Here is a 24269-nt window from a genome sequence, read left to right as displayed (position 1 = left end):
TTAAAATAATTTTTATTTTAATAAATAATAATATATATTATTTTTAAATTTATTTTAAAAATACATATCTAACATATGATAATATTTAAACATATCCACGTGTGTTTAGATGAATATTAATAGATGTCATATTTAAAATGTATTATATCTAAAATATGTTCGACACCACACCTCAATAAAATGTCCGTATAAATAGTATATGTCCTTGTATTCTAGAAATGAAATTTCATATTAATTATTTAATTATGTGCAGACTTTGTGTAATGCGTGTGGGATTGATTACATGAAGCAGGTTACGAGCAGAGGCAGTGAGATTGCTACAGTTCCAGATGAGGCAGAATTAGGATCAGATCATTCAAAATCACAAGGCTCTGCAGATGTTTAACACATCATTTTTCATCAACATATTGCATGTGTCATACGTCATAAAAGTTTGGACATATGAGCCTAGCTATATGATATTTATTTTTCAAAAGTTTCAGAAGACTTTTTATTAAATAATACCATTTATCGTTTGTTTTTTTAATGCTAATTTTTAATTTCAAAAAATTTTATAAGATAATACAATTTATTGCGATAAAATTTTTTGAAATTTTGCTGTTGATATACTTTTATTTTTAGTTGATAGCTTATAGAAAAGAGTGATTTCTGCTCCTAAAATTAGATTTTGAAGTTAAAGAATTGTCAAAATATATCATTATTAATTAAGCAAAACAATAAGTAAATACATACTTTTTTTTCTTGTTTTTATATTAATTTTATCATATTATTAAGAAATAGATACTATTAATATCGCTCCTAATTTTAATAAAGAATTATGCTATATAATCAGTAAAATTTATCATTTTTACACACTAACAAAGATATTTTTATACTAAATTTTAATTCCTAAACATTTTATCTTAAATCTTAATAATATAAAAATAAAATATTGACTCAAAGTATTGGCTAATATTGACAAAAATATTAACTCCCTAACATTTTTCTTTTAATAAAATCTTATTACATTGAGAATAAAACTTCTCTAAATAAAATGAAAATATCAATTTGGAGTTATTGGCTACCTAGTTATATCCAACGGCTACTTTATATTTCCAACGAATTCAAGATTATTATAGTTACAAGTTTAGCAAAAATGTAGTGTTTGGATTTAGATATTGTTACTGCACCTAAATATAGTGCAAAATCCATGTAACATACCATGAACAGAACACAAATGTTTCGTTCAATGGCTTCATTCCTTCTTTCACCTTTCTGTTATTGTTTCCTACATACCCCTTCTCTCTTTCTCTCTACACATAATTATACGTATACGTATACGTATGGGAAGGCACCAAACTACGGACTCACAAGCATTTGATTTTCACCTTTTCTCTTTCTCTAATAAGATGCCAAAATCAAAATCTAAATCCATCAAAGAAATGAGCAAGGCCTACAAATCCCTTGTATCCAAAAAGCACCACGACAAGAAAGAAGATGAGGTATAATAAATAATATAATCTAAGCCTTTATCAGGTTTTGGAATCATGTATTTATATGATTTATTGAGATAAATAATCTTGATTTTTGTTAATTATATATTTGCAGGGGATAACAGCACACCAAAGATTTGTGGAGAATGATGATAAAAAAAGAGTGGATGAAGATATTTGGAGTCCAAAATTTTTGTCAAGGGTAGCAAGCAGAAGATCCAAGACACCAACACCACAAACAAAGTCCCTCTTTAGAATTGGAAGCCGGCGTTGCACCACGCCAACGCCGACCTCCCTATCAAGAAGTTCTAGCCCCAACAAGAACATCAATGAAAACGATGATAATAATAATAACAATAATAATAGTAGTAGTAGTATTAAAAATAATGATAATAATGTGTTACCAGAAATTAGTTCAAATCCTCTAAAGAGGATCTTGAGCAGAAGAGGAACCACATCAGGTCCATTATTAAGGAGCAATAGCAAATTGGAAATATCAGGGCCAGAGTTGATATACCATGCAGGATCTCATCGTCATGGTGCATCTTCTATAATCAATGATATGGGAATGTGGATTCCTGGGGATTCTGAACATGTTCCTGAAGTGTCGGTGTCAAGCAATCTGAGCCGTAGATTGACAACACCTATCTTATTTTCACAGACAACAGTTAGAAGGAAACCACCAGAAGTTGAGAAGATCATAGAATGCTCACTTGAGGACTTGTGCTTTGGATGCACCAAAAAGATTAAAGTTACCAGAGATGTTATCAAACATCCCGGGTATGTTTTTCTTAATCTATCATGTCATGATCTTACACTAAGCATTTAATTTTAAGTTGTGTTATATGTACTTATTCGAATGAGATGTGCGATTCGCATAGAGACACAATGAGTATACAAAATATTTCTCTTCGATAATTAGAATAATATTACTTATTAACTAATTTTGCAACAGGGTAATGGTCCAAGAGATTGAGATTTTAAAGATTGAAGTGAAGCCAGGATGGAGAAAAGGAACAAAGATAAAATTTGAGGGAAAGGGTGATGAGAAACCTGGATACCTCCCTGCTGATATAGTGTTCATAATTGAAGAAAAGAAACACAATTTGTTTAGAAGAGAAGGCAATAATGACTTGGAAATATGTATTGAGATTCCTCTAGTAGATGCACTCACAGGGTGCTCTTTACCAATTCCTGTATTAGGAGGGGAGAAGTTGACTTTGTCATTTGAAAATACTGTTGTATACCCTGGATATGTGAAGGTTATTGAAGGTCAAGGCATGCCAACCATTAAAAACGATGGGAAAAGAGGTGACCTCCATGTCAAGTTTCTAGTTGACTTCCCCAAAGAATTGAGTGATGAACAACGCCAAGAAGCTTTTAGAATCTTAGAAAATTGTTGCTAATGATGACCATAGTTGTACATTTGTATATTTTGTATGCATATATGAATGCATTTGCTATCAGTTAAAGACACAAATTTTCTGGTAATGATAGATATACAATTCATGCACAATGTTGGCATTGGATTATTTCTCCATAGAAAATAGCTGATAATTACATATATTTGTGTATATAATACCTATAATCAATTAACCACTGTTTTATGAGTATCTTACTAGACTTCACTGTAAATTTCATTTTATTCTGCATTCAGCTCGTAAAATAAAAAAGTTGGTAAAATAAATAAAAAATCTAATTATTCTTGAATGAAAATGATAATTAATTTTTATTTTATTATTTTACAAATTTTCCTTATTTTAGAGAATCTTTTTCCTCCTACTTTATAAGTTCTTTATCTTTTTTGGGGAACAATTCCATCAGCCTATAGCTTATTAGCTTTGAGGAAGACAGAATAGACATCAAACCTTCAATATTTATGAAAGAAAAAAAAAGCTATAAAGAATATACATATACATTATATACACATTTTTTTTTCGTTAGTTTTATTTTCATTTGGACCAAAGAGAGAGAAAGTTCAGTCACCTATATGATATGCCGTACAATATTCCTATATTAAGTATTAACAAGTACTTATGATCAAAATCTAATATTCTACCACTATCTGTCATTATCCTGATTCTCACGGTTTTCATCGTGAGGAGTTTCAGCAAAAACTTGTCCTTGGTCTCTAACATCTCTGAACATTGAAAAAAACGAGTTGAGACCCTCAGATGAAGCACCCCCTAAGATCCATAATAACATAGAACTGAATGAATTCATGGAACCGGGGTTCGGACCGCCTTCTGCTTGTCGAATGTCAGCTTGCCCAGGAATCTGCACGGGGTTGGCTACGGTGTCTTGATTGTTTTCTGGTCGTCGTGGAGGCTCAGCAACTCCTGCACTGTTCTGAGGCGCCGATGGATCAAAGCCCGGCCTGAACCCTACCCCTGAATTTGAATCTGTGTTAGTTACTCCTTGGTTTCTTGTGTTCAATCTTGTGATGTGCAAGGTTGACGCAAGAATAGTAGATGAGGTAATGTGAAAGTCTTGTTGATGTGACCGTCGATTTTGCATGAATCTTTGCAATGCCGGTACCTAATAAACATAGTATGAGTTACACTTCAATTACGTAAATATGACAAACAATTAAATGTACAGAGAAATGTTTAAAACTTTTATTGAGATCTGAGAGTTATATTTCTTCTCCTAATAATAAAAAGAATTCTTCTGATCACTTGTAAATTACAGAACTCACTTGGCCCTTATTTCCTATCCCCTTCTTCAGGTCCTCATTTAGGATTAAACATGTCAATGATACCATTACCATGATAAGTGAAGAACCTAAGGAGGGTCCAATCTCCAATGCCTCAATGACACTGGGCCCTTTACTCAGGACTTGTAAAGTTGTAACACGCCAACATTTATCATTTCTTACCTCAAAACGATTCCAAAAGTACAAGATAAGATGTTGCATAAAAGCTGCTGTAGTAGATAGAGCCAAATATGAAAAACCTGGAATTTTTTTTAAAAAAAATTATTTCCAGATAATATTAATTAAATTGCACCGAGAAAAATAAAGCATTACAAACATTACCATATGAATAAGAGAAGAAATATATGTGAAAGACCAGAAAATACAGCAAAAAGAAGCGAGGGAAGAACTTCATTGAAATTGGCGTTCGGACACTGCATGTAAGATAGCAAAACCATATCAGAAGTCAGCCAAACACTTGCTTAATCACACGTATGTTTAAGAAAAATGCAACAGGCAGGACTATTCGTCATTTCAACAATTGAATAAGGACAATTGTCATAAGGATTCAATTAATTGATGAAAGTATGAAACTTCATATGAACACCAGTCAAAAGAATCTATAATTATGGCCAATATATTTATTAAACAAAAGTAGTAGCTCCTTATTACAATTCCCTATTTGGCCAAGAACATTCAGACTAAGCCTCAAAACGAAACAGTTATCCAATATAGTCAAAAGCAAAAATCAAAACAGTGATTGTCTAAACCCAAGACCATACGAGATAGATATACCTAATGAGAGTAAAGAGTTCGCACAACCAGACAAGAATCAAGACCATGAAGGCAAGCAGCTGGTCGTCATAAAACTCAAAGAGAAAGAACAGAATACCAATCATAATCTGAAGAAATAACCAAAAGAAAAAAAAGAAAACTATCAGCATGGCCAAGACTAAAATGAAATTGCACAACTGAGCATTCAGACAAATATTGTTTATCAGTTAAAACGAGTGCTTACAGGAACAAAAACCAGTGATTCAATTACATGTACAAAGATCAACTGAAATGTCGGAAGGCGATGCCGAGCATGGTGTTGAAGCTGCACTGCAAAGAGCCAAAGACTAGAAGATGTCAAAAGGGAGTCTCTTCCAATGTGCACAACACCATGAACTACTATGACATTAGATAGTGCCAAAGCTCAAATGAAGCTGTTCTTATGGTTAGCACACTTAATCCAGAAAACATAGTTGACAAAAAACCTTCTGAATAAACATCCCAATTGCAAGGTGATAGCAGTCTTGTACAATCCTGATTGCCTCACATTTTAGGTGAATTTAGAAAAGCAAGTATCAATGGGGGAAATGGCTGAATAACAAGATAGATGAATACATGCAGGTGTCACAAAACTAATTTTCCACAATGAAAATAAATAATGCCTACCTGTAAACTTCAGCATTCGAGTCTGTGTTTCTCTCAATGTAAATGATACAGACATTGTGGTAGTAAAAAATACAAACAAGGACATCATAAGCACACCGCATTTTGTTACTAGGTAGTCTGCATCGACAAAAATGATTTATAAGTTACAAGCCAACAGCAAACAGTAGTTAATTAATTATAAACTGAAAAAGGTAGAGGATTTCTAGATGTAGTCTTTGTTTTTTTTTTTTCGGGGGGGGGGGGGGGGGGATGGGATTCCAGCCAATTGATGATGGTCTTTTGAAGAGACTGCACATTCTACTCTAGAAGATTTTTAAGACTTTTTTGCCCCAATACTCAAATAGAGAGCTAGGCTATTAATGGTAATCACTTATTGTCAAATCATTTAAAGTATAACAAATATTGGACCATTGAAATCTGAAATCTAGAGTTGAATATGAATTTCATGCCAAGTTCCTCTACAACCTACAGGATATCAGTAGGCAAATAGAAGATATCCATTAGTTAAAGTAGGGACTGCAAAATACAACATTTCTAAACAAGAGGTTCTCAACAAAGTAAATAGCAGAGTAAATCAACAAACCTCCAAACCTAGCTGGGCCTTCTGGAGGTTCTTGTGCATAGCTAAGGTTATAGAATTCTTTTGTTTGGTAGTTATACAGATAACCTGTGGTTAAGTTCCAAAAATATTCAAGAAATAATTAAATGCTTATGGTTCAAGAAAAAATGTGGGTGACAGATACTTGAGGTTAATGGAAATTTTGTCAATTAGTTTATCCAGAGAGCAGACAGTTTACCTTGGCCAGGAGAACTTAATAAACTGTTGATTAAAATTGTATCATATCCAACAAATCTGTTTATGAGTAGTTGCTGCCACCTAGTAATGAGAAAGAAATTCAATATAAAATATAAAAATAAGATCAAGTCTGAGCAGCATATATAAATAACACTGTATCTCATCATGATGCTGGGAAAAAATTTCCTATTAGCAGTAAGGTTTACAACTCTCAGTAGTAAAACCACATGAAAGTAAGGAGTTAAGAATGAAAATAATGTATCCTTTCTTGACCCAACCCAACCCTGATAGCCATGTTAATGTCTTTACCTATTTCCAAAGCATGAGTGCCAAGCTGATATGCTAACATTGACAGTTCGTACATTATGACGGAACTTTGCACTTTCAGGTAACAAGAAATAACCCTGAAGAACAGAATAACATCACATGACAAACAATAATGATGTGCAGTCTATATGTAGCTTCAACAAACTACAGAACCCACCCATAGATATCAAAACCATGTACTCTCTAGCAGAAAGTTCATAGTAAAACTCAACGTTAAGAACAATTATAATATACCTTTTCCGTAGTGTACAAATATGTAGGTTCAGATTTGCTCGCCTTTGTAAGCCATTGCACTGAAATTGAAAACATAACATACTGAAAAAAGAAAATAACATGACGGAATGTGACTGAAAAGAACAGAAAGGGAGAAAATCATAAATTCAGTAATTTAGGACATCTCCTAATGCAAAGGCTCGAAGATTCAATATCTAATTCATATTACACCTGTTATGTATTTAATCCAATAACAGTAAAGTTTGGAAAAATCTTGTGTTTTTTTTGTAAGTCTTGCTAATGCAACTAGAGTTTGGAATGAACCCATCTGTATCATATGCACAAAGCAACCATTAATAACATGTAAATTTGACCAAGTGAGGAAAATTATAAGCATGAAAGCTATCTGCATCTAGGTTAACCTGTTGGATTTGTTTTTGTTAAATTATTTAAATAACATTTAACCATTTCTCTACCTTTTTTGAGAATAAAAACATTCATTGAAAACCCCTTTTTTTTTTTTTTGCGCGGTGTGGGGAGGAGACGTCTACACACATAGAAAACTCGCAAATCACATGATTTTTGGAGAACGAAAATGTAAACCCTAACAATACGGGACGTGGATTCCCTAATATGTGTTTGAAACTGCCTTTTTCTCTGCATTTTAGTCTCAAATAAAGTGTAAAAAACTGTAATTACCTGCATTACTGTTAAACTTCTCCAAATGAAGGATATGCATCCATTTGGGAATATCAAGATTTAGGCGTATACCAGCAATATCCTGCACTTGAGAATTTGAAGTTAAGCAGAGATTTGAATGAAGTCTATCATTTTCTCTATATGAAAAATCATGGCTAGGAATACTTCAGCTTACCCACAGCTTCTGGAAATTTCTAATTATCTGCACTGTGTGTCTCCAAATAAAGGAGATCCGCCTGTACCACTTTCTGCCAAAATGTGTAATAGCGGCTTTTAGGGTCTCTTTGGCTGACAAAGTAAAACTATTTCTATGCTCCTCTTTATCATTTTTTATGACAGTTTCTTCAATCACTGGCCTAGAATTTTGGCTACTTGTAGAGGTTTCAGCTTGATGAGTATCTGTCTTCCAAAACCTAAACACCAATTTTCCCCTCCTAGCACCTGAACCAATCCAATTCCACCAAAACTTTGAAGCCAAAAATGTCAGTTCATCTCCATTGACATTAGCAACCTCTATTTTATCTTTTGCAACATCCATTCCAGCAGAATCTATTTTGCTTGATTCAGAATCAACATGCGACCAAAAGCCAGCACTGGTTATCTACAATGATTATTTAAAAGTGTGTCATACATGCAGCAAGATAGCAAAAAGAACATAGATTATATCACAAATATTGTTATGAAAAATTAGCTATACAAAGAAAGTTAGCACTACAAATATTGTTATGAAAAGTTAGCACCTGTCCCAAAAGCTTATGTTGATAAATAGTTCTATATCTATAAAAAATTAGCTAAACCTTAAAGTAGGCAATTGGAGCTATACAAAGAAAGTGGGAATTAAATACAAGAAAAAGAAGAGTTTTTGATAAATAAAAATCTTTAGGAGATAACTAAAGTAAGATGTGAGACATTATCAATTTCACAAAGTTTGGTTCGTAGAGAAAAACTGCTAAAAGTAGATATTTGAATATGTATTATGAGAATTGGAAAAAATATATGTACCTTAATCAGAATTAGTTGGGCTTCTGTTGTGTCGACTCCAGATAGCTCACTTGAACAACCGGGCTTCACAAAGAGGAAGAAGTATATACTTATAAGAAACCATAAATAAATAATTTAAAAAAAAATGAATTTGATCTAACACAAGCAATTAACTATGGAGGATAAAAAAAAGAAAAAACTCGAACCACCTTGATTCTTGGGTAACCGAACACTAAAACCCCGGGCATATATGGCTTTATGACCTCAATGGTTAAATGTCAAGAATAATAATGCAATGTAATTTGGACATGTAAAATGTAGGAAGACAAATGCAACCCCAAGAATGAATAGCTCAATGCTGAAGAAATCTCATGAATAATGACGAAAATGAGACAAGAAGCAAGTTTAGAGAAGTAAGAGAAAGACAGAAATATAAGAGTCAAATGATACTAGAGGTTTGAAATGGTATTCAACACAAGTGATTGCTTGGCACTTCGCTAATCCAACTCTCGGTGTAAGAAACATCATACCAAATTTTCTCAGTGCTATTGTCCATTATAAGTATTTAATCGTAGTTCCAATATTGAGTTTTAAGGGGGATTCTATAATGAACTTATTATTACACCAATCACCACTTTGTGCTTGTTTTAAATTATGCATGCTTCAAAGGTGGTTTCGCAAAATTGAGCTCAATAGTGGCTTGACAGATTTGGCAAGTTTTGACTTAAAATAGATTGCCAATGCACCGAGGAAAATTAATTCTACACAAAATAAATGCTACCAAGTCACCCTCCTCTGATTCTGGCTGTTCTCATCTCACTCCCACACTTACTCAAAACATGGGATGGGCTGGGAACAAGAAGCTGCGCTTGATTTCCCCAGCCACAGTCACATTTTGTATTAGACATTGGATTATATCCATGTAAAAGTGAAAATATGCCCCTTCAGCTCCTACTTTTCTATTGTTACCGATATTATACAGGTTCTCTCAAGCATAGGTATAACGTAACAAACCAACAAGCAACGGAGCACCACAGGCTTTGCTGGGAATTCAGTTATGACTAGAAATTGCACACAAATTCAGATATACATTTATGTTTAGAGAGATTTAAAATTCTACCCACTGAACTGTAGCATTTAGAGTCATGATCATCTAGCAGATAAGCATAGTTCATTACTCTAACACAGATTTTCTTGTTTCACTTCCGAGATTCTATCATTTAATTTGATGCATATTCAAACAGACATTGAAAATCCATCAGAAATCAACTGAGTTTCAGGCATAACAGAAAAATCTAAATCGGAACAAAACATCAAATTCTAACAAGCCCTAACGATAAAGTTAAAAGTGGAAGAAGGAAAAGAAAAGATATAGACCTGCTGAACGTAATTGGCGTGCATAACAACGAGAATACAGAACAAGGTGATGGCAATAACAAGATACATATACTCTAAAGCAACTCTGAGTTTTGGGGTCAACATCTGCGAAAACCTCTCCTGCACGCGTATGAAGGTCTGCTCTGGATCCATCTCTTGCAATGAAAAACAAGAAGATTTTCCCGAGAAAAAGTGATGGAAAAATCCAAGTTTCCGAAGTTCTGAAGATTGGTTTCGCTTTATTTATACGATCATCACGTTTTCAACGAGGAGTGCGATTACAGTTAATTAATTTACAAACACAAGCAAAATAAATACTTTTTCAAATTAATTAATTAATTAATTAACATTTTTTCTTTCTCTTTTTCCCTTATCAGTTATGTACTGCCACTCTGCTGTCCCGGCACTAATTAGTTAATTATTTAAGTACAATTAATTAATTTTAATTAAGTATGTTTTATCCTCTGAAAATTAGAATTATTAAAAAATTAAACCGGTCGATTACTTTATAAATTTTGATTAAATTTAATTCTGGTATTTTATAATTATTCTTGTTCATTTGTCAATTATCAATTATATATGTAAAATCATCAAATACCAAATAAGTAAGGATGTGTTTAGACGGCTAAAAAGTTAAACTTATTTTAGTAATTTTTATTTATATAATATTTTTTGAATAATCAGTTACGTGACAATTAATTTATATTTAAATAGTTTAGTTGAAATGTAATTTTAAAATAGCCTATTATAATTTATATTTAAAACTTATGAAAAAAATTATTTTAAGTAATATAATTAAAAAAGAATATAAAATAATTATTTAATATTTGATAGTTGAAAGCAAATTGACAAAACCATTATAATTTCAAAATAATAAACTTTTGTTTATAATTATAAGTTTTAAAATATTATTTTTGCATATGAATATTTCGATTATAGACTTTTTTACCTTTTTTCCAAACAGTTTTTTCTAGATACTACTTTTTTGTTTTTTTTTTCAAAAATGTTATTTAGAGTGTTCCCAAAATACTGAAATAGTTAATATTCAATTTAATCTATGAAATTTGAGGTCGAACTTAAATGGATTCGTAAAAAGATAATTAATTCAACTTAGACTCCAAAATTTACAATAATAATTTATCTACTAGACTTCTTATAAACTTGATTTGTTCTCCAACATCCTCATAAAGATGACAACAACAAATTTAATTTGAAAAATTTAGGACTTCTCAAAAGTTCTAATAAATCTCAATTACATAGAATTTGAAAAATCTAAATTACAACAAGTTAATGTATCAAATCAACACATCGTTAACAAAATCAATTCAAAAATTAATGCAAATTACAATTATAAATTTCGAAGTCCAATTTAAATCAATTCAAATTTTAAGTCAAATTAAATTCAACCTCAAATTTTAAGGACCAAATAAAATATTAACTCCCCCGAACATACTCCAAGGCTCAAATATGAGTAGAATGTTTTATAAAATCATAAGTCCATTTCTAACGTTAAATGCTGATTTATATAATTTGAGGAGTTAATTTTTTTTGGTTATAAAAATGTACTAAATAATATTTCGAGGAAGACTCTAAGTAATAGTCACAACTTAAGAGTAAATTATTAAGAATCCTGTGGTTTTGACCAGATGTAATTTAGAAAAGAGATTTTCAGCCATTTATTTATTGTATTTTCAAGTACAGTGATATTATAGATTCAAGATACAGATAAGGACATAATACTAGCATTGCACAAAACTGAATAATATTATCACATATACTTTTGAAGAAAGTTCGGTACATAAAGCTGAGACAAAAGTCACCCCTCCAAACCACTGAAATAAACACAACCAAAATTTCATAATACAGATACAAGTAAATGAATAAATAATTAAATACATAAGAACACAAGAAAATTTTGAAAAAGAAAGAGAAGAAAACAGTGTCTCCAAAAGAAAAACTGAAGAAGGCACTGGAAAAACGAGCAACGGCAGCCTGCAAGAAGTAAAAACCATCAAAGGTAAGCATAAAATTGTTGGCACTATAAAAGAAAACAAGAGGCATAATTTAAAAAGGTTACAAGCATTGATCAAAAGAACGCTTTTGCAAGAAGATCACAGGGGTAAAAGATTTGTTTAGTGTTTACCAGGGCAATGAATATAACAGTTTAAAGAGAACCATTTGGTACTACCGTATTAGTAACATTTCTGAAAAGGCAAACATACCTGGCAAAGGCAATGATCTTTGGCCAGCACCATAGCCACACAGCTCCAATTTCATTTCATAACAAGCCATTTCAATTTCGTTGTAAACATACTTGGTACATAACGGGGAAAAAACCAAACAAAAATGTTTAAATTTTCTGTGTCTGTACTATATCAACTTCTTGGGGCAAATGCAGATAATGCGTTCGCATGTGCAGGTGAGAGATTGCTCAGAATGGGCTGCATTTGTTGCCCATATAATGAAAGTAGATGAGAGAACGTTCTGCCCACTAGGGTTTTAACTTCAGATGTCTCATCAGGGGATGCCACCACTTGAGCTGAGAGATTAACTAGCTCAGGGACTAGGGAGAGGATCTGCATTTCAATTAAAATGGATAAACAGAGTTTGGTATTAGTGTATATTATCCATTGAAGAAAACAAAAGACGGGACCCGGGGGGGGGGGGGGGGGGGGGATTACCTGAGGATTGGATGAGAATACAAGAGTGGAGACACAACTATAGACAGCCATAGACTCTTCACGGTCTTCCTTTAAAGGAAGAACTCTCAAGAAAACAGGAAGAACCTGTAAAAAAGCATTCACAGAATTATTAAACTGAAAAAATAAAGGGTAGAGATGCAATTTACACGTTAAAATATTTGATTGCAGAAAAGAAAACCAAGTTGCATAATGACATAATAGAGCAAGAACTTACCTGATTCAGTGGAACAGATTCAGGGTGTACCATAATCATCCTTGCCACAGCACCAGCTGCATTATCCCTCACTGCATCATCAGGCTCGGACTCCCCAAACAAGGGATGAAGTCCACGTAATATATTGTCATAGTATCTGGTATTCGATTAAGGAAAACACTGAATCAAGGTAAAAATAAAATGCAAGGTATACGTGGACATGATTTAACCTCTAAAGAAGCATATATTGACTGGCATATATAATCATGTACAGTTATCACATAGGTAGCATGCGAAAGGATACCTTAAAGCCAAGTCGTCACCATTTTTGCACAATTCTCCAACACAAAATGCAGCATTCCTTCTATTCGTTGCGTCAGATGATGCTAGTTCTTTGAGTACCAATGGCATCACTCTCTGAGAAAAATGCATCACATTTTACATATCAATGATAACATAGTCAATGGAATCGCATAACTGCAAAAAATAAAAATTAAAGAGAACAAAAAATACATCAACGTAGGCCGCAATTGGAGAACCCATGTTCTGAGCAACTTCAGCAAGGCAGGCAACAACCATGGTCCTATCTTGAGGGGGACGGGAAGCTTTCTGCATTTCAAAGTGAGGATGTAAGTTTTGTGATTTGTTCCTAATTGTGAGACTTATGGGGCACCGACTTACTGCAAATTTCATTAAAGGTTCAAATAGCTGTGCAAAGATGGGAGCAAATTGAGCACCCATAGACTTTGCAAATGCAGGGAGAAGATCAGATACAGCATCCATAAGCACTTCGTCATGTGAAGCATCATCATCATCAATTTCACTGTCTGACTCTATCTGCTGACAAGCAGATTCCTCTCGAAGCAACAATGAAGTTGCTTCAACAAGCTGGGGCAAGTCTGGTGTTGGAGAAAATCTATCGTTAGCATGATCTCAGAAAGATGAGTTCAAATGATAGATCATGTAAATTTATGCTTACAAGGCTCAAGAGCTGCGAAACCAAAATCTCTTATGATGTCGGCCACACTAGTGCATGCTTGAGCAACCACTTCCTTGTCATCATCTTCAACCATAGTTTTGATGTAAATATTCATCACAGTATCTGTAGAATGTATCAGACTGATTAATCTATACAGAGTAAATGAACTGGATTATCATCATGAACCCATACAACATCAAAAAGATTTACTATTCCAGTGGAGGTTCTTACCAAGAAGTTTTTTTGCTTTTGCAGCACCATCCTGAAAAGTAAGCATCTATCAATTTTGGTGGCAGTAAAAGAAAGGCATCAATCTAGAGAACAACTATTTAAAAAAAAGAGAGAAGCTACAATTCTTCATCTGTTCATCAAGTAGTATCCAATCTCCACCATTAATCATGATAAGCAAATTAAATGTTGAGTAATCAAAATGGAGACACTAATTGCCAGTTACAGACTTACAGTTATAAACCCGAATCCAATATCAAATTACAGGGAAGGTACAAAAGATACGACTGGCAAAAAATGACTAAACGAATAAAAGTGGATAAAGGAAAATAGCACTGATCAGACTTACATTTTGGCTTTGGAAGATAGCATGAGCTGCAGTTAAAATATCTGCAGTTTAAAAAAAAAAAAAAACGAAGTGCATGCACCTTAATCAGAATTCATTGATGAGATATATCAATGCAGTACTTGCGAGCACAATTAAAGCTTGAGAATTCATGTAAAATATGACCTTAAAACTAGCAAGCGAAATATATTATTAGTGCATTACATTTCCACTTCATCCTCATTGTATTGGAATGTCTGTATGACTAAATTGATAGATTTAATCATCATGGGAGATTTGGGCACATTAATTGGTACCTTTTAGAATAGTAATATAATATTATACACAGTAAAATGCATCTTGGGTGTCATCTACCAGAAAAATAACTCAAGGAAAGTACTAGAATCCTACCATGCATTAAATAAAAAAGACAAGCAGCAAACAGAAGAATAGGTATAGCAAACGATTTGAAAACAGATCATTATGATTAGTTTCCACTTACGTTTTAAAGCAATGATTGCCTGTAGTCTAACATCTTCATGGAAATAACTAGAGTGTTTGTCCAAGATTCTTAGCGTCTCCTCCAAATATCTTAAAATGATTTAAGAATTCAAAAAATTTAACCATCAATGCTGATTTTCCCCTTTTTTTTTCCCTCCTTTATTTGTAAACTGAGTAACCAAAACATAATTCAGAAATTCAGTCAAAGGATACGGAGCATAAGAAATCTTTGTGTGCTGCGCAAACAGGCCAAGGGCTTGGGTTGCAGCTGCCTTTTCATCCAACACTCCAGTTCTAATACTAATATTTCGAACTCTTGGTTCATCATGAGCTTCATCATCCGAAGAAACTTCTCCAAATCCATTAGCAATTTCATCGTCGCACTCGTCAATATCCACCGCAGAGCCATCATCAAGATTGCAGGAAGAAAATGCAAGAGGCACAACATGAGGAAGATACTGTTTACCAATAAAAAGTTTCACTTATGTAAGAGTGAGTATGACATTGTAATGATATAATGCTAATCCATACAAACCTGTGCAAAACTATCTTCCAAGATCTCAGCAACATTGCTGAAGAATCCATGCGTGTACTCCCGAAGTTCACTAAACTCAAGCCCAAATCCCTAAAAATAACGAGAAAATAAATCCAGGGGGGAGGGGAAAAGCACAGTCAGCAACAGAGTTAAGTGCAAAGGCACTTACTGAAATTGCAGCTTCTATGTAGGGAGGTAATATTGGTTCCATTCTCATTCTGCCAACGGACATCGCAACAATTCCGACTAATTCTGTTGCTCTTGCACGGCAACGGAGATCCTCGTCATTAGTTAACACCATGAAATTTTTCATCAGCTCTAAAACCCTTTCAGCATAAGGAAAGAAAGCCTGCTCTGCAGCAGAAGCAATAGAACCAATGGCAGACTGCAACAACACCACATGAAAATAATGAGTTTTAATAAAACCAAGAAAGCTATAGCAATTCATTATGATCCTGAAAACCTTTACAGGATGCTGAAGTGCTGAACGTTCCCCTTACCATGCATGTTTCTTGCAAATTACGGGAACTGTTTTGGAGAGCTGCCAATAATCTTCCCATCAAAGGATCTAGGAAAGGAAGGATTTCCTCACCCATGTTCTCGCAAAATGCAGCCAAAGCATAGTATGACTTTTCCTGCATAAATTTACAGATAATGCTAAAAAAATTGCAGTTGACTTGAATCTTTTAAGTGGTAGCAGATAATCTATTGATAAACCATTCCTTTCCCCAGTGCATACCTTTACTTCATCAGATGCATCCTCAAGAGAATTTAAAATACATGGAAGAACACTCTCATAATGAGATACAATTTCAGGCTGTAAGTGCTCAGCAAATTGACCCAAAGCAAATGAAGCTGCCCCTCTGACCATTTGTTCCGGATCCCTCAGAGCTCCCAAAACAATATGGAGAACAGGTTCGAGCTTACTTTTCATGAGCTCCGAACAACCTTCTGAAATCACACCTAATGCAGTTACAGATGCTTCTCGAAACTTTGGGTTTGCATTCTGACTGCTTACAGAAGAAAATTCAAAAACTGGTGGATAAACATGCTTTGGAATGTTTAAAGCCATTGTATCAATAACTTCTGCAGCAGCTCTATCTGGTGCAAGATCATCATCATCACTTTCATCTGTTGATTCAGCAAGCAAAGGGCATAAAACTTGCAGGATAGGGATGACCAATTTATGCTTTTTCAAAGTGTTCGACTTGTACTTTGCCAGCCATGAAATAATCTGAATTGCCTGTTAGACATAGCAAGTTACAGTATGTGAGCAACATAGCTACAATAACAGGAGTACAAAAAACTTTAGAAATATACTTCATGATTCAGACCCACCTGATGACGTGTATTAGACTCCAAACTTTGACTCGAACAAACCTCAAGGGAGAACTGCACTATGGATTTGACTGAATCTCCAAGAAGTGGTGCAGGAGATTCTATCAGCTCATCAAAAATTTCGAAAGCAATTATAGCAACATCTTCTTCTCCTGAAGCTAGGCATTGACGTGCTACATTCAAGATACTTGGAATGAATTCCCGAAATTTGATCTGCACACATATAGAAAAGAAATCAGAAAAAAACTAGGAGTGAGAATACACAATTTCAGGGAGTTGATTGCATCAAATTAAGTTTTCACTTATATGCCACTCAAATTTACGAGTTACAAACTCATTACTTACAAACCAATATGGAATTGGAAATCCTATTCTTCATTCTAACAAAACGCACAAACCCTTCAACCCTATAATCAAAATATATATTTTCCTTGTTTTTAAAAGATTAAATTACATAAACAGCAGTGACTCACCACTTCATCTCCATCGTGAGTGAATTCCAGAAAAGAACCCACCGCCCTAACAAAACAGACATAGCTCTCTCCATAAGCAACAACAGATACTATAATCAGTGTTTGAACAGATACAACACAAGGAATGAACATTAGCTTACTTGAGGGCAGCAACTCTAACGCGGTTGCTAGTCTCATCCTGCAGGCACTTGAGTAGAAGAGCTTGAAGAGCAGCAAAATGTGGCCGGAAAGCGTTCCCAACTGTTTCAGTCAATGAGCTGAAGAGAATTAACGCCACCTTAGAATCCCAAGATCAATAGCACTCGGTTAGATGTCGAGTCCATCAAATAGGAATGCATGTGATGTAACAAAAGTAACATAAAATCTTACTTCGCGGTGGTCTTCCTGTGCACTCTGACTACACTGGAACAGAAATGGCAACAAATCCGGCCATTCCCCGGACGGAACGGCATACTTGGCAACAATGCTCACTACATTAGCACTCGCTTTCCTTACGGGAGGGCTGCACATTACTATGATCATATTCAATAACTAACTAACTAACAAAAAACGGTTACAACTGCATAACGGTTATCAATAACAGAATTGAACAGAAGAGTAACAAATATGCCTGTGCTCCATGGTGATGCTGTCGATGAGGGACTGCTTGACGAGCTGCTTGAGCTGAGGAGAGAGCTTGGCCCAGTGGCCGGTGATCTTCTTGCGGAGGAGGACGGCGGCGAGCTGGCGGACGTTGGGGGTCTTGGCGGTACGGAGGTGGTGAATGAGGGCGGGGACCACCTGGGGGTCCTTAGCGAGGCGCTTGATTTGGTCCTCTGCTTGACGGCGGGCGTCGTTGTCGGGCATGAGGAATTGAATCAGCAAGAGCTCCAGCGACTGCGCCATCTCTCTTTGGTTCTGAGAATTGAGAGATGGAGAGAATGGGAGGCTCTGAGGGTCAAGGGTGTGCGGTGCTGTGATTGAGGGTTTTGCTTTGTGTTCAAGGGACTAAGGGAGGTAAAGAGGTTTTATTTTTTATTATATTCATATATTTGGGTTGACAGGGTTTTTGGTTTTCGGTGAATTATTGTTGACTCACTTCAGATTTTGGGTTTTGGAAGAATATGCTTTGGAGTTCAAATGTTTACTGTGTTTTGTTTGAACTTTGTCTCACCGAACCCCTCTCTTTTGTTTAGAACTTGTCATTTTATGGAGTTAAACACCAAATGGATTTTGAGATTCGCGTCGTGCACTAAAATTGTCCCTAAAATTTTAATTGCACTAATTATGTTCTTGAGATTAGCAAAAATATACCACGCTAGTCCCTAACCAATTTTTTATTAATGGCGTGATGACAGAGTTAAGTCTCATTTTGGTTCCTGAGATTGGCGAGTTGCACTAACTTAGTCCTCCAGATCCCGATTGCACTAAATTAGTCTCCCAGATTCGAAAAAATACACCACGTTAGTCCTTAGCCCATTTTCCGTCACTGGAGGACTGACACCGTTAGTGACGTGGCCAAATATTGCCACGCTGGACAGTAGGAAACGGCGTCGTTTCTAATTTGGCGCTAAAGAACCCCTTTGAGCGACGTCGTTTGTATGCAATGGAAAACAAAACATTTGCTTCCCTCTTTTGTCTCCACTCTTCGTCTTCAACTCCTCCATGAGTGACTCAACATAGGAACGAGTAACTGCAATAGGATTCCCGGAGACTGCTGGATCACGAGTGAACACTGTATAGTTGTCTGAGGAGGTACTCTGCCGCTACAAGGAGCTTCTGTTCCGTTACCGAGGTTAGTGAAGAGATGAAAATTTTATTTTTTCAAATTTTTGGGAATGCGTTGATGGTTGTTGATCATAGTTTTTTGCTTTGTATATTATTTTTTTCCTAAGGTTTGTAGTGGAATTTGGGCTAGGATTTTATTTCGATGTTGTTTGCCACTGTTTTTTTTGGGGTTTGTCTTCTTGCTCTGTTCCGATGGTGGATAAATGTGTTTTATTTTGATATATATCTCTGTCATGTATGAATGTAGTTGATAAAAACTATCTTAAAGGTCTCATTGTGTGGAACTGGTGCTAAAAAGAATTTTTTTGAATCATGCAGATGGATGTGCACTTAGATATTATGTTTCACCATGGGAAAAAGTTTCAGAAAGATGAAAACGGGATGACTATATATTCTCCTAATAAGAAGACATGCGTTGGTGACATTGATGTAGATACTTTAGATATTTTTTGGGTTAGAAATTATTATAAAGAACTAAGATATGATAGGATAGGAGAATGTTGGTGGCATATTCCTGGGAGGAGTTTAGATAGTGGGTTAAGAGCTCTGAATTGTGATGATGAGTTGAGAGAGATGTGTTTCATGGGTAAAAAGAATGATGTGCTGGTTGATGTTTACTTTGAGCATGCAGTTTCAACACCAAAAATTCTTGACGAAAATGAGATTGTGGTGTATGTTGAGGGTGACCATGATGATTTGAGAGAGGTTAGTGATGAAGCTGACAATGAACCCCTACAAGACAAGATCCCAAAGAAAACTAATATACCCACTGCCCCTGCTGATGAGACTCCATTCACCAACAACAATGAACCAACGCATAATACCTCACCACCATAGAGCACAGAACCAACAGATCCTGGTGCTAATAACCCAACACCCCAAAAACATAATCCCACTACCACAGCCAACTCTAATCCTAGCCAAGCTACTACTGCAAAGCCTGTTAGCAAGACTCCTCCAGTTATCCTAAAAACTAAACCCAATTCAAATGCCAACCCAAATCCGAAATCTAATACTACATCATCCTCCAAGACCAATGCCAATCCGAAGAATGCCTCCAAGTCCAAACCCAAGCCCAATCGGAATTCTGTGTCCAAGCCCAAACTAAGTCCAAAGCCCAAAATCACTACTAAAGCCTATTGCACAAGGTCTGCTTCAAAAGTGAGAAAGGTACAGCAACATGACAAGAAAAAACAAGTGTTAAGGTTGTCTTCTTCTGAAGATGAACACATCATGGAGGACAGTTCATATGATCCTGGGACAGATGATAGCTCAAGTGATGATGATGTCGTTGGAAAAAAATATGAGACCAAAAAAAGAGAGTCCGGGTTGAAGCATGCACCTGCTGAGGGACTAGCAAAGTCTAAGAGGAAGTTTCTTAACGATAATGATGCATTGGTGGTGGATGATGAGGAGTGTGAGGTGGACTTAAGTTTCTTAGAAGTCCCTGTCGCAGGAGATGAAAACACAGACAATGCTTTGGATCCTGGAGCAGAGTCTGATGGGGCAAACTCTTGGCACTCGGAGGAAATGAAGACTCCTCCTCCTTCGAAAGATGAATTTTCTGAAGAAAAGCCAGATGATGTATTCCTGATATTTATAGATGGTATTCGGTTCAGTGATTTAAAACTTGAGGTGGGGATGAAGTTTAATACAAAGTCTGAGTTCAGAGAGGTAGTGAGAGAGTTTATAATTCAAGAAGGTAGGCGGATTCAATTTATTAAGAACGATGTTGTGAGATGCAGGGCTGTCTATAAGGCTGAGGAGTGCAAGTGGGTGGTATATGCCTCACAGGATCATGAGGAGACATGTTGGTAGATAAAAACTTTCAATGACGACCACACATGTGCTAGAGAAGCCACCAACCGAGCTGCAAATAGGAACTGGTTGACTAGCAAGTTAGTGAAGAATGTTAGAAAATATCCTAACTTCAGACAATGTGAGGCAGCTGTCTACTTCAAGTCTAAGTGTGATCTGGTGTTAAATAGGAATTCAATTTCTAGAGCCTTGGCAGACGCTAAAGCTGTGGTGTATGGAGATGAGAAGGCCCAGTATGTAATGGTCAGGGACTACGGAGAAACACTCTTAAAGTGTAATCCAGGTTCAACAGTTAGAATTGGAACCATCCCACAACCAGATGGAGAGGTGATCTTTCAGAGGATGTATGTATGTCTTATTGGGTGCAAGAATGGTTTTAAGGCAGGGTGTAGGCGACTGATTGGTTTAGATGGGGCATTCTTTAAAACACAAACTGGAGGCCAGATTTTATCCGCAGTGGGTCAGGACGCAAATCATCACATCTATGTTATAGCATGGGCAATTGTGGATGTTGAGAACACGGAGAATTGGAGGTGGTTTCTGGAGCTACTCCATGAGGACCTCAGAGACTATAAAGAAAACAAATGGTGCTTCATGAGCGACATGCAAAAGGTAAACCTGCCCTTTCATAGTATACTCTATTATTACAACAGTTCTTAAGGTGTAGCCTATTGCTAGTTAATGTAAATTGTTCGTTAAGGTGTTGACATGTTGGTCTGAACAGTTGTGTACTGAATGAGGGAAATATTTGTGTACAGTATTCTTTATTGGTAATATGATATAGGGACAGAAATAGGGAACGATTTCAATGTAGGGGACCACTTCAGGTTCATTAAACAAATGTTAGGGACTATTATGTATCACGAATTGTATCTCAGGGACTATTATGTGTCACGAGTTGAATCTCAGGGACTATTATGTATCACGAATTGTATGTCATTCACATGCAGGGCCTGCTTTCTGCAGTCCAGGAGGTAATGCCTCATGTCCACCATAGGTTCTGCATGTGGCACTTATGGAGAAATTTTAACAAGCAGTGGAAAGATTTAGAGTTAAGAGGGTTACTTTGGGAATGCGCATGATCAACCACTTATCAAGATTTCTCTGACAATATGAAGAAGATTAAGAAAATTAATGAAGAGGCCTGGAATTACCTGAACAAGTGGCCTATGGACTCGTGGACAAAGTCAGCATTTAGTCATGCTCCTAAACTTGATAATATCTGCAATAACGCATGCGAGGTCTTTAATGCAAGAATTAAGGAAGCAAGGGCCAAGCCAATCATCACGCTACTTAAGGAGGTCAGAATATTTGTCATGAGAACAATCGCTAAAAACAAAGTTAAGTTAGCCAACCATGTGAAAAAACTACCACCAATGGTTCAAAGTAGGTTGGACAAGATCAGGAAGGAGTCTAAAAGTTGGATGCCAATCTGGACTGGGGATGATGAGTATGAGAAGTTTGAAGTGCATGGTCATCCAACTAACATGGTAGTGGATTTGGGCAAGCGACTGTGCACATATCAATTTTGGATGTTAACAGGTAATTAACCAGCCTTTAGGACCTGTGTATTTGCAAATTATTAAATACTTTAATAACACATTATTATGTTAATTACTTCAAGAATGCCCTATGTACATGCGTGTGCAGCACTCGCAAGGGTGAATAAGAGACCTGAAGATTTCTGTCATAAGTGGCTCACCATGAACGCATATAGAGACACTTATGCACATTATATAAATCCATTGTCTGGACAATCTCTTTAGAAAAATCTGAGTAGAATAGACCACAAGCTCCAAAGAAAAAGAAGAAGACCGGACCACTGACAAAGAAAAGGAGAAAGGATGCAGATGAGGGTAATGGATGAAGCAAGAAATCTAAGGTTACTAGGACTCTAAAGAGACAACTTAAATCATTTACTTGCAGATACTGTCTACAGAAGGGGCACACAAAGAGGGGTTGTCCATAAAAGAGAGCAGCTGATGTTGCTCAAGCTCTTGCTGATGCAGCTGCAGCTGCCGCTGCTGCTAAGGCTAAGCCCAATGCACAAGGAAATGTTGATCAAGCACCTACTCAGGCTCCTCCAGATGCACCTGCTCAGGCTCCTCCAGAAGCACCTTCTCAAGCTGCTCCAGAAGCCCCTGCTCAGGCACCTGCACCAGTTGATGTCCAGGTGGTTGAGATCGACCTTTCCCAGCCCAACTACTCCGACGCACAACAGTCCTAACATAGTCAGGAGGTAGTTGCATTTATTTTCACAACTCATACTTAAAATTCTTGTGCACATTCAACTAAATTTATGTCCTACTGAAACAGGATCCACCTGCGAGGCCATCCAAGTTGCAGACCAAAAAGAGGTCCTCCACACCACCATCAGGATCGGTCACTATGGATCCACTACAAGGAGCAAGCTCAGCCACATCATCCAGACTGGCCAACTTCTTGAAAATTGTCCCAACACCTGGTTTCAAGCCACCAAGGAAGAAGAAATGAAGATGTACCTGATCTGTGTAGCCTATTTTGGATGAAACTGTGAATCATTTTGTGAATCATACTTTTTATTTTGTGGGCTGAATTTAGGGCACCCAAAGAATGGCTTATTAGGGTTAGCCTCTGTTGTGAACCATCGAAGAACAGGGTGGCACCCACACCCACACCACTGTAGAATACCCGATGCTTTACTTTGACTGGAACTCCTTGTGTTGAACCGCATGAAACTCTGGCTCTCACTTGCAATCATGATGGTAAACTCGGAAGGGAGTAGGAGATGAAGAACAAGAGAGAAACGGGAAGAAGAAGAAGATGATGAAGTCACGGGGTGAATTTAGGTTTTAAAAGGGGGATAAGGACTAAATTGGAGCAAATCAAATTTTAAGTCACGTCATCTAACCGTTAATGTGTCCAGCGTGGCAATATTTGGCCACGTCACTAACAGCATCAGTCCTCCGATGACAGAAAATATACTAAGGACTAACGTGGTGTATTTTTTCGAATATGGAGGACTAATTTAGTGCAATCGGGATCTGGAGGACTAAATCAGTGCAACTCGCCAATCTCAGGGACCAAAATGGGGCTTAACTCCGTGATGACATGACATGATGACGTGGGCTGTTAGTGATACGTGTCACTCCATGATTTGGCCACGTGTAATGGTATGATGATATGTTGACCAGTGACACGTGGCATGCTGATGTAGATGGTTGTGCCACATGTCACAGTACTATTTGGCCACGTGTCTGTTTGTGCCACGTGTCGCAACAATATTCGTCCACGTGTCATCCATTATGTCATCATTGTAGATGCACCAAATTAATCCCTCATTTTGCGTTAAGTGACTCATTTTAGTCCCTGAAATTGAATGCCGTGCACCAAACTAGTCCCTTCACCAGTTTTTTCTCCTTTGTTTCAAT

General features: G+C 36.2%; 3 protein-coding genes and 1 pseudogene across 5 annotated transcripts; 2 read left to right on the top strand and 2 right to left on the bottom strand.

Annotated features, from left to right (window-relative positions):
- Positions 1-1322: 1322 nt before the first annotated feature.
- Positions 1323-2879, top strand: LOC107620120 (uncharacterized). The gene is made up of 3 exons (XM_021113442.2): positions 1323-1481; positions 1588-2252; positions 2428-2879. The coding sequence occupies exons 1-3, from the start codon at positions 1323-1325 to the stop codon at positions 2876-2878; spliced, it is 1275 nt and encodes a 424-aa protein (XP_020969101.2). The 3' UTR covers position 2879.
- A 560-nt stretch (positions 2880-3439) lies between these two features.
- On the bottom strand, positions 3440-10383 carry LOC107620119 (S3 self-incompatibility locus-linked pollen protein). Of its 2 annotated transcripts, none has more exons than XM_088505930.1 (14): positions 10001-10383; positions 8645-8707; positions 7818-8243; positions 7643-7724; positions 6965-7023; positions 6713-6807; positions 6405-6484; positions 6191-6274; positions 5608-5724; positions 5186-5271; positions 4963-5069; positions 4510-4601; positions 4351-4427; positions 3440-4010 (listed from the first exon to the last, which is right to left on the bottom strand). In XM_088505930.1, the coding sequence occupies exons 1-14, from the start codon at positions 10151-10153 to the stop codon at positions 3534-3536; spliced, it is 1998 nt and encodes a 665-aa protein (XP_088362056.1). In that variant the 5' UTR covers positions 10154-10383; the 3' UTR covers positions 3440-3533. The 2 variants fall into 2 exon arrangements, with proteins under 2 accessions (XP_088362056.1, XP_088362055.1); XM_088505929.1 differs by having other exon boundaries at positions 4171-4427; positions 10001-10348.
- A 1362-nt stretch (positions 10384-11745) lies between these two features.
- Positions 11746-18425, bottom strand: LOC107620118 (ARM repeat superfamily protein). 2 transcript variants are annotated; one of them, XM_088506004.1, is made up of 21 exons: positions 17885-18425; positions 17644-17776; positions 17415-17551; positions 17275-17320; positions 16802-17014; positions 16203-16706; positions 15964-16098; positions 15633-15848; positions 15464-15553; positions 15142-15386; positions 14930-15018; positions 14452-14492; positions 14106-14136; positions 13875-13997; positions 13577-13794; positions 13409-13504; positions 13200-13312; positions 12917-13052; positions 12682-12786; positions 12223-12576; positions 11746-11992 (listed from the first exon to the last, which is right to left on the bottom strand). In XM_088506004.1, exons 1-20 carry the CDS (start codon positions 18157-18159, stop codon positions 12376-12378), a joined length of 3147 nt encoding a protein of 1048 aa, XP_088362130.1. In that variant the 5' UTR covers positions 18160-18425; the 3' UTR covers positions 11746-11992; positions 12223-12375. The 2 variants fall into 2 exon arrangements, with proteins under 2 accessions (XP_088362130.1, XP_020969100.2); XM_021113441.2 differs by having other exon boundaries at positions 12223-12786; positions 17885-18278.
- Positions 18426-22484: 4059 nt separating this feature from the next.
- LOC148579151 (uncharacterized) lies at positions 22485-23086 on the top strand (annotated as a pseudogene).
- Positions 23087-24269: the final 1183 nt, after the last annotated feature.

Source organism: Arachis ipaensis, chromosome B10, assembly GCF_059453495.1.
Source record: "Arachis ipaensis isolate K30076 ecotype BB chromosome B10, ASM5945349v1, whole genome shotgun sequence".
In the NCBI taxonomy this organism is placed as follows: domain Eukaryota; kingdom Viridiplantae; phylum Streptophyta; class Magnoliopsida; order Fabales; family Fabaceae; genus Arachis; species Arachis ipaensis.
This window is presented reverse-complemented; position numbering and strand designations above follow the sequence as displayed.